The 10,563-nt window shown below is 35.1% G+C and overlaps 1 protein-coding gene across 1 annotated transcript in view; it reads left to right on the top strand.

The window, feature by feature from the left end:
* The window catches only part of Kifap3 (kinesin-associated protein 3), a 102,897-nt gene that overhangs the window by 45,066 nt on the left and 47,268 nt on the right, over positions 1 to 10,563 (top strand). Inside the window, exons 12-16 of the mRNA XM_013015552.1 lie at positions 986 to 1,122; positions 1,514 to 1,679; positions 2,249 to 2,374; positions 6,030 to 6,128; positions 8,553 to 8,638. Coding sequence (XP_012871006.1) covers positions 986 to 1,122; positions 1,514 to 1,679; positions 2,249 to 2,374; positions 6,030 to 6,128; positions 8,553 to 8,638 — 614 coding nt within the window. The remainder of the gene's footprint in view (positions 1 to 985; positions 1,123 to 1,513; positions 1,680 to 2,248; positions 2,375 to 6,029; positions 6,129 to 8,552; positions 8,639 to 10,563) is intronic.

The following is a 10,563-nucleotide window of genomic DNA, read 5'->3' as shown; positions in this document are numbered from 1 at the left end:
ACCAACATTGTAAAGCTCGTTTTCCCGTTTTTTTGTTTGTTTTGTTTTTGTTTTTTTGGTCAGTCATGGGGCTTGAACTCTGGGCTTGAGCTCTGTCCCTGTGCTCTTCAGCTCAGGGCAAGCACTCTACTGCTTGAGCCACAGCGCCACTTCTGGTTTTCTACTGGTTTATTGGAGATAGAGGCTCACAGACTTTTCTGCCCAGGCTGGCTCTGAACCATGATCCTCAGATCTCAGCCTCCTGAGTAGCTAGTATGACAGAGGTGAGCCATCAGCGCCCGGCTCCAGTATTTTTATATGTAGTTTGTTGGCACTTTGTATTACAAATAATGTTGTGCTAATTATTCTTTCTCTGAATTTTGCCTCCAACTGGCCTTGAATAGAGGGCCTTTGGCCACTGTTGGGAATACGAACATGAATCACTATATTTACCTTTCTCTGAATTTTTGTTTTCTATTCTTAGGATAAGTTTCTAGAAGTATAATTTTTCCTGGATTATAAGTATTTTTTAAATTTGTGGTGTATATTCCAAACTCAAAAGATCATAAACTGTATGGGCCTATTTTTATGAACTTGTAGATAATAAAACTGTATTTTAAGTAGAATAAATAGAAAAGGCAGAAGAGGAGGAGGAAAAAAGAAAGGATTGTATCTAGAGAACAGGATTTCCTAGGACAGGCACAGAAGGAGCTTTCTGGAGCGAGCGGGAGATAGATCCTGTGTGTTATTGTACAGTATGATTGCACAAGTGTGCTCATTTATCTAAATCTAATTTGACACTTAAGGTTTGAATATTTTACTAGATGGAAATTTTTGTAACAAAACAAAAAAAATCATTAAACAAGTTAATTTTCAGGGCTGGGAAGGTGCTCAGTGGTAGAGTGCTAGCCTTGAGCTGAAGAGCTGAGGGACAACACTCAGGCCCAGAGTTCAGGCCCCACGACCGACCAATAAAAAAAAAAAGAAAAAAAGTTAATTTTCTTAGGGAATTTTCTGCTTTTTGTTTCAGGAAATGGATTGAAGATGCTCATGAAAAGGGCCCTAAAGTTCAAGGACCCATTACTGATGAAAATGATTAGGAACATTTCCCAGCATGACGGACCGACCAAAAAGCTGTTTATTGTAAATATAGTTTCTTTGTTTTCTAGTAAAGTGGATCTGATGCTTGTAAATTGTACATTGATAATTGTACATTTATACATTTAGAAAGATAATTATTACTGAGCTCTAATCAAATATTCATGACTAAATTGGTTCTTCCGTTTTAAACCTCCTTGTAAGTTTAGCTCTTGGAAATCCCAGTCTGCACTGTAAGGTGGTGGTTTGGGTTTGTTGTCTATTCTCAAACCCTCCATTCGGTGGGCATCACCAGGAGGCTCTCTGAGGACACTAAGTCCAGAGTATTAAACATTAAGAATTTCTTCTGATACTTATGTTTTTTCCCATGGTAAACTTACCACACTTGCTCTTCTCAGAGATAATATTTTAACTGTTGAAATTCTACTGTCCTCAGGATTATGTTGGGGACCTTGCAGCTCAGATCTCCAGTGATGAAGAGGAGGAATTTGTGATTGAGTGTTTGGGAACTCTGGCAAATCTTACCATTCCAGATTTAGACTGGGAACTGGTTCTGAAGGAGTACAAGCTAGTTCCATACCTTAAGGATAAACTAAAGCCAGGTCTGTGCTGAGTATTTCACATTTCACTTTTGCATCATTATTCTAAAGATAAAGCTGTTAAAATAACACTGTGGTTACTGTTGTTTAAGCAAAGTATATTCTTACCATAATTCCATTCTCAAAAGGGTTCTACTGTCCTGTCTTACCTATATATTCTCGTTTCCATAACAAAATATTTTCTTGGTATTAGTTTCCCTTCCCTTTTTCTTAAAACTTTTTTAGTTGTCTCTTTATAAGTTACCAAATACCACCTCCTTCTCAAGTAGATAGATTCTCTTTCTCTCTCTCTCTCTCTCTTTCTCTCTCTCTCTCTCACACACACACACACAGCTCTTTGAAATATTCAAAATACTTTATTTTCTGCCTATGTTATCATTCAGTAGTATTTTCAAAGTTGTCATCAGCAAAGATGGAAAATTTGGCAAAATAAAAAATTTATAACTATGTCAAAGATTCACAAGAACTTATTTTTTACTGCTTCATTGTCCTTATGCATTGAAGTTTTGATAATACAAGTAGGTGTCAATCAGGACATGTTAATGAAAATTTTCTACAATTGCCTTTCATAGGTACTGCAGAAGATGACCTTGTTTTAGAAGTGGTGATAATGATTGGAACTGTGTCTATGGATGATTCTTGTGCTGCACTGCTAGCTAAATCTGGGATAATCCCTGCACTGATTGAATTGCTCAATGGTAATTAAAGTTTTTCATGTTAATGTCTAAAAATGTTATTTTAAAATTTAAATCTCAAAGTCTGCAACATGAAAGAGTATTACATTACCTTGTTATATTAATCATAGAAACTTATATAGTTAATTTAGGAAAATGAATTAAAACACATGCGAAGGTACATACCTGTAATTCTAGCTTCTTGGAGGCAAGACAGGGAGATGGTAATTTTCGGACCAGTCTGTAGTGAATTTGATTAAATAGCAAGACTCTATCTCAAAGCAACAAAATGAAGCAAGGAATAAACTAAGGTTGGATAGAGAAATTTGAGAGAGACTTAGGTTGCAAAGTTAAGAATATTGGCATAAAGTAATTCAGAAATAATTGTATAGACAATTACCTACAAATAGTACTGCATCATTTCTTCTTTCTGTCCAACTTTGCATTTGGTTTTCTGTGTTGATGAAATTGTTGTATGCTATCCAGCCTGCATAGCTATCAAACACTGTCAGAACCGAGAACCACAATTTTATTATTTTGGTGGGGGGGAGGTCGGTTGTGGGGCTTGAACTCTGGGCCTGGGTGCTGTCCCTCAGCTCTTCAGCTCAAAGCTAGCGCTCTACCACTTGAGCCACAGCGCCACTTCCGTTTTTCTGGTGGTTTATTGGAGATAAGAGTCTCATGGCCTTTCCTTCCTGGGGCTGGCTTTGAACCTCGATCCTCAGATCTCAGCCTCCTGAGTAGCTAGGATTACAGGTGTGAGCCACCGGTGCCCAGCTAGAACCACAATTTTAATTTAATTTTCATGTAATTAGCTGTCCTAGCATGTAGCTACAGTAGACATCATAGGCCTCGAGTCATACCCTTGTGTTTGTATTGCTCACACAAAGCCGGGGCACATTGTTCTCCAAAATCCACACAGAATTTACACAAATGAAATATCAGTGCCAAGTTCTGTAGCATCTTATACTTTAAAAGCAGCTAGTAATATTAAAATTTAAAATGTGAATATGAGGCATCTAAAGAATACAATATATTGTTTTACCCACATAGGGAAGTAAAAATTGTCAGTATCACAGAATTACCTATTTCCTTTCCCAATCATTACAACCTCCACCAAAGTGGTCATTATCTTATCATAGATAAATTCATTTTGCTTGAGTTTTAACTTGACATAAGTAAAATCTGGCTTATTTTGTCCTACATTATATTTGTGGGACTCATCTATGTTATTTACAGAAGTTTATTCATTTTTTATTGCTGTGTATAGTACTATATTATAAAAATATATCATTTCCTTTGTACTGTCCGTGGGTAGTAGGGCTAAGTTTTGTGGAGTTTGTTTTAGGGGAAGACTATTTTTAATAATATTCCTGAAGAGTATATTAAACTTTTTATTTGGTAAACATATGTAGTCATTTCTATTAGATACATACATCAGAGTAGAATTCCTAGGCCAAAGAGTGTGTATGTGATTGGCTTTAATAAGTGCTGCCAATCTGTTTACCAAAGTAGCTGGGTGAATTTTCAGCCAAGAAATCAAAGTAGGAGGGTTACAGTTGTTCTGTATCACTACAACTCTGAGCATTGTTGTCCCTTTAATTGTAGTCTTCTTAATGTGATCTCATTGTAGTTTTAATTTGCCTTTCCCAAATGATTAATGAAATTGAGCACTTGTTTGTGTTTATTGATCAGTTAGATATGGACAGGGGAATGAAATGCTTTTTAAAGTACTTTATACCTTTGTCTCTTGATTTTTTAAAATTTGCATTGTAAACTTTTAACACAATATATCTTAATAGACATAATGCCAGTTTTTTGTTGTTGTTGTAGTTCTTGTTTTGTTGTCGGTTGTGGGGCCTGAACTCTGAACCTGGGCCCTGTCCCTCAGCTCTTCAGCTCAAGGCTAGTGCTTTATCACTGGAGCCACAGCGCCCACTTCTGGCTTTTTCTGCTTATGTGGTGCTGAGGAATCGAACCCAGGGCCTCATGCATGAGGCAGGCACTCTACCACTGAGCCACCTTGCCAGCCCCTGCCATATTTTTTAAGTATTCCTTTTAAAATGATCCATATGTGTTTACTTTGAATATACCCTTCTCACAGAGTGTTTTTATATTAGAAGTAATTAAGTAAGATACTGAGATACTAGAGAGTTGAGGGGGGTGAAGGAAAGATGGTAGAATAAATGAGAATAAGGATTTCATGGAGAGCTGGTGAAAGTTGAAGCATTCTTTGCTCTGGAATTGCTTCCTACAGTGACTTGAGAGAATTTAGCTGTAGATTAAGCAAAGTTAACAAAGCCAGCTTAGTGTTTTAAAGTGTTTTGATGTTCTCTGGTGTGAGGTTATTATATCATGGACAATGTGATATTCTTTTAAGGAAGTATATATTGGTTTTTCAAGGTTAAGAAAGAAAACTTTGTGGTTAAGTAGAGAGCATTGTATCAAGAGAATAATTAATAGTGAAAATTTCAGCCTAGTTAGTTTTAGGAAGTTAGTGAAAGAGCTCATTTAGGATAGATTGAACTTTAAGGACCCCACAATATACTCTACAACTAGTTAGATACTGTGTCAGTCAGGAAATGTGTTTCTAACATATCATGGAACTGTATGACCAAGAGTTGATGACAAACTTAGCAAATCAAATTTTGTAGCTAGTATTTATATTTCTGAAATTATGTTAAATTATTTGTGTAATATTAACCATTTATTAATTAGCTGATCTGATTATATAACTTTATCACTGTAATTAGATAGAAACTAAAATACTTTATGCCAGTATGTAAAGTTCAGTTTTTTAAGTATTATTCAACAAGACAAAATATCTCTTTTTATAATGGGCCAGTTCTTTCTCTTTCTTTCCCTCCTTCCTTCAAACCTTCTCTTCTTCTGTTCTTTGTTTTTCATGGTACTAGTAAATCAAAGCCAGGGGCCTTGTGCATAAAGTGTTCTACCACTGAGCTATATCCCAGCCTGATTGTGTCATTTACCACTGAGCTAAATCCCAGCCCAATTATGTCATTTCTAACAAAAACCTAAAATTTAGAAAGTGTCATCTATTTTAAGAATTGTTTTTCTCAGCTCAGTTGTGGTAGCTCACTTCTGTAAGCCTAGCAACTCAGGAGGATGTAATCCAGTTCAGGCAGACAAATCCAAGAGACTCTTATTTGCAATTAACCAGCTAAACGTTGGAACTAGAGACATGCCTCAAATAGCAGAGTCAGACATGAGTAAAAAAGCCAAGCAAGATCTTAGAGTTCAGAGTTCAAGCCCCAGTTTAAGTTCCTAAGCCAGATTTGTCCCCAAATTCCTCAAGCTATGTGATCTCTTGATATGAATTATCTCAAGTAGTGTAGTTTAACCTCAGAGATAACAAAGCTTTTTTTTTTTCAAAATCTTGATGCTTCTGTTCCTATTTCAAAATAAGCACCTGTCTATGTAACTACCAAGAACCTATCTAATATAATTTCTGACAACATGTCATTATGAAATTTGTTTATTGATTAGGTACAGATGATATATATCACCCAGGTATTACAAATAATTTAAATTAATTGCCTTTTCCTTGCTCCTCACTTTTAGTTTTACTCATTTTGTCTTTACCTAAAATGTTTTTCTGTTTGCTTATATACTATGAGTATAGTATTCTTTCATGTGAAGTTTCTTTTTCCTCTTTCAGCTCAACAAGAAGATGATGAATTTGTATGCCAGATAATTTATGTCTTCTACCAGATGGTTTTCCACCAAGCCACAAGAGATGTTATAATCAAGGAAACACGTATCCTTTCAACTTTTATATAATTACATTTTGCACATTAAGGAAACATACATCTTGGGTTTTTTCTTCCTGCAGATGTTGAAATACATATAAGCATTAAACTTGGAAATAAGTTTAGCTCACAGGGTGTTTTCCATTGGAATTGTTTATTCTAAGTTAGCACAGGTTGACTATCCCTAGTCTGAAAATCAGAAATCTGGGGCTGGGAAGGTGGCTCAGTGGTAGAGCACTTGCCTTGCATGCCTGAGGCCCTGGGTTCAATTCCTCAGCACCACATAAGCAAAAAGAAAAAAGCCGGAAGTGGTGCTGTGGCTCAAGTGGTAGAGTGCTAGCCTTGAGCTGAAGAGCTGAGGGACAGTGCCCAGGCCCAGAGTTCAGGCCCAAAAAAAAAAAAAAGAATCTTTAAAAAAAAAAAAAAGAAATCTAAAATGCTCCAAAATCTGAAATGTTTGGTAGAAATCTGCCTCATGTAAACAGTTACAGTCAAAACACAGGTGCACAGAAATTACCTTCAATCTGTGCATATAAGATATATAGAAATGGGTTTATGTTTAGACTTTGGTCTCTTCCCCAAAACACTCATTATGTAAAACTAAATACTCCAGAACTGAAATGAATAATCTGAAAGTAGGAACTTCTGTTTGCGAACATTTTGGATAAAGAATATTCAATCTATATGTGGATAAAATTTAATGAGAACAATTTATCAACTTGTCTAATTTTGATTCCTAGAAGCTTAAACATTTTCAGAACTTCCTTCTCTGTTAACTTAAATTTCAGAGGTTCCTAGGACTACTTAGTCCTCTTCTATACTCTATATGGGAAAGCGCATCTGTTCAAATGACTTTGGCTATCATCCATATGTCAAGTATTTAATAACTGCAAAACACCTCAGGAATTTTCTCTTAACTGCAATGGAGATATCTTCCACTGTGCCTAGCATAGTGCAATCTAAAGAACATTCTGCATGCTGTTGCCATTCAATGTCTGTTACTTTTTCTTGTAGTCCTCTATTCCTCTGAGTTGATTGTCTTTCAAAGTGAAATATTTTATACCTAGAAATATTACTTATAAATGACAAGGTAGATCTCTGGGAATAACAAATTTGCCCTCTTCAATACTAGCCTAGCAGAATATAGCTGACACTAGGCAGTTTTCCGCTGGCCTGGCCCGCATTTTGTTACCAGTGAGAAGTCTAGAGTCAGTCTGTTTAGTATTACTCTCCCTAAAGTCTGATGACAGGTTAGTTTCCTTTCCCTAAAAAAGCCTTTGCCAGGATATTTGTTTTCTTCACAATTAAGCTGTTTCACTACATTTTGAGTTGTTCTTAGTTATTTTTCTAAATATACTTTGCATATATGGAGTTTTGTCATATTTTAATCCATATCTGAAAAATGGTCTTGAATTGTAATTTTTAGCACTTTGTTCAATTACATTTTCTTCTTTTGTGTTTCTATTATATTAGCTTTTTATGTCTATACCTTTCTGATCTTTTTATTTGTTTGATTTTGTAGTTTTCTTTTTTTGCTTTCTATTTCCTGTGGCTTCTTTTGCATTTATTTTGTGTTATTTTACATTTAGTGTTGATTTGAAAAGATGTTTTCATCTTTATTTTAGGTTCTTTTCTGAATTATTTCTCTGAATTTTCTAATTCTGCTTCATGATGTTTGTTCATATATGTATTTATTATTTTAAAATCTCTGTCTTTAAAAATGCTTTCTCTAGTGAAAATATTTTTATCATATCTCCCTTTGTTTTTTGTTCTTATAATAATCATTTAGTTCAGTTTGGATGTGATTCTTTTCTGTTGTTCATTTTTATGTGAAGTAAGTTTACTTGAACTTTTATACCATAATAGATAAACTGATTCTAGGATAGGGGGACAAGGGGTATCAGTGGCTTACATCTATAATCTTAGTGAGGAGGCTGAAATCTGAGAATCAAGATTTGAAACCAACCTGAGCAGAAAAGTCCATGAAGTGGAGGTGTAAATCAAATGATAGAGTACCAGCCTTGAGTGAAAAAGCCCAGCAATAATGTGAGGCCCAGAGTTCAAGCCCCCAGTACTGGCATGAAAACAAAAGTAAAAAGAAGAAAGTTGTAACCTTAGCTACACAGATCAACAGCTACCTCTTTGTTGATTTTCATCATTTTCCTGTCCTCAAAACAATGGCCTTATACTTCCGATACTTGTTGTTGTTTTTTTCTCCTTACCTACATTTTTCTCTTTTGATGTCTCTACTCTGCTTACCTTTTTATTTTACTGAAATTAAATAGTGTTTTTGGTCATCTTGTACCAATGATTTTATATTAAAATATGAAGTAAAATTTCCGCTTAGCATTTAAATTTAGAGACTTGTGGGATTTTCTAATTGAAGGGTCACAATCACAGTTCAGTTTTGATCTTTAACCATTTTTATTCAGAAGCTCCAGCATATCTCATAGACCTGATGCATGATAAAAATAATGAAATCAGGAAGGTCTGTGACAATACATTAGATATAATAGCGGTAAGTATTCTTTTTACACAAAGTATAATAGAACATTTGGTAAATGTTCTGAACTGTTCCTTCAGTATCAACTTTGTATTTTGGTTAAAGCTTTAGAAATTCTGCGATACTGAATTTACTCTTTAAAGATAAGTTCTGTGACTTTTGACTTTTAATGATGGGCACTCTAAAGGGGCTTGTACATATTCCAAGTTGGACAAGCTACCTGTCATCTTGGAAACACTTGGTTTTCAGAGAAATTGTTCTATAGCAGGAAGTTTGATGACAATTTGTGACAAAATTATAAATCAATGCTAAAATCAGGCAACTAAATTTTTAAGATGAATCAAATTTTGTTAAGTTTTTTCCCACTATTTCAGAATTTTTGGTATATAGGTAGACTTGTTTTCTTTTACCTTTAGCATATACAACTTGCTTCCTTCTTTAAGCTGAATTTTAGCTCAACAGTTTTTAGCTCCTTAGTTATAACCTCTTCAGTACTTCTAAAAGTTTAACTTAGAGATTGGAGGCTTGGCTCGGTTGTAGAGCACTAGGCAGTGAGCAGGTGGCAGCAGGTTCTGGTCCCAGACCTAAGGGGAAAAAGTTTAACTTAGCTTTTTACACAACTATGATCAAGAAACAACTTCATAGTCGGCATTTCTGTTAGTGGCTTCATTACGAAGGTGAACAGTTCCTCGCAGGAGCTGTCCTGTCAGGTTCTCGTACCATATTTCAGAAATGGGTGTATTTGACGCCTGCCATCTACCTTTTAGATTTGACAATATACTTCGTACAGATCTAGAACTGAATTAACAAGAGATTTGATTTCTAAGCCAAAATAGATCTTTGCTCTACCAAGATATTGTATTTTGTGAGAGCAAGGGTAGCATGGCTTGTGAGTACAGAATATTTAATACTCCAAAAGAATAATTTCATTGCCATGTACTGTCTTCTAATAGATCCCCATGTCATTACATATAAAGTGCATAATGTAAGAATAACAAACATGTTAAAGGTGCACACATGTGATTATCTTCCTTTAAACAATGACAAAAGACTTGTTCGTCTGTTATACATCCATTCAGCGTACTTTTCACCTCTCTGTGGGGAAATATAAACGGAAGATAGCTGCAGGTTTACATTCGAGGTATCTCTGGGTTAGAATGTCAGCTAGCTCCAGAAGCTTGGCTCAGTTCAACCATAAAAATATATGGCATAAAATGTAAGTATATTATGACTGAAACTATTTTGATTCCCATTTCATATAAATTGTGGACTTGTTTCTTATCTCAAACTGGAGACCACTCCACAATACATCCTCTTTCTTTTCTAAAAAGGTACTGTTCTAGCTCTCTGATTCCAAAAACTGAAGTTTTTAAAAAATCCTATTTTGTCTGATTTCTTTCCTTCCTCTGTCCTCCTTGCAACCTATGCTAATCCTGTCTTCTTTCATTGTTGCACTAAAATGGTGCTCACTAAAATAAGCTCATGTTTCTGAATCCAATGAGCTTTTCAGTCTTTGTCTTGCTTTATGGATCATACTCTACTTGAAAGTACTTAGAATTCCTAGTCAGCATTATAAATGTAGAGCTACAAAGAAAATTATGTTTATTATCATAAAGAGCTTGTTAATGTGAGGACGTCAAAGAAGAATCAGCAAAATTAAATTGGTAATATAACAACTAGCTCTGATTGCGTAGGTCCCTAAGATTCTGTGTGATCACTTTTGAGTTAGTATTTAAAAAAAAATTGGAACAAGTAAATTGAGCAATTTAGTTCACCTAATCTCTCTATAAATCTCCATAAATACTGGAGTAAGTGTTTGATATAATGCCATGGAATAATGGATCATTTCACACTGTGGAAAACTTTATTCCGAAAAACTTACTATGAGAAAACGAGACTTATTAAAAGTATCCACATGTGGGTAATTTGGATGTCTGGCT

The sequence above is a fragment of the Dipodomys ordii genome, unplaced genomic scaffold (assembly GCF_000151885.1).
Source record: "Dipodomys ordii isolate 6190 unplaced genomic scaffold, Dord_2.0 Scaffold27, whole genome shotgun sequence".
Classification (NCBI taxonomy): Eukaryota; Metazoa; Chordata; class Mammalia; order Rodentia; family Heteromyidae; genus Dipodomys; species Dipodomys ordii.
This window is presented reverse-complemented; position numbering and strand designations above follow the sequence as displayed.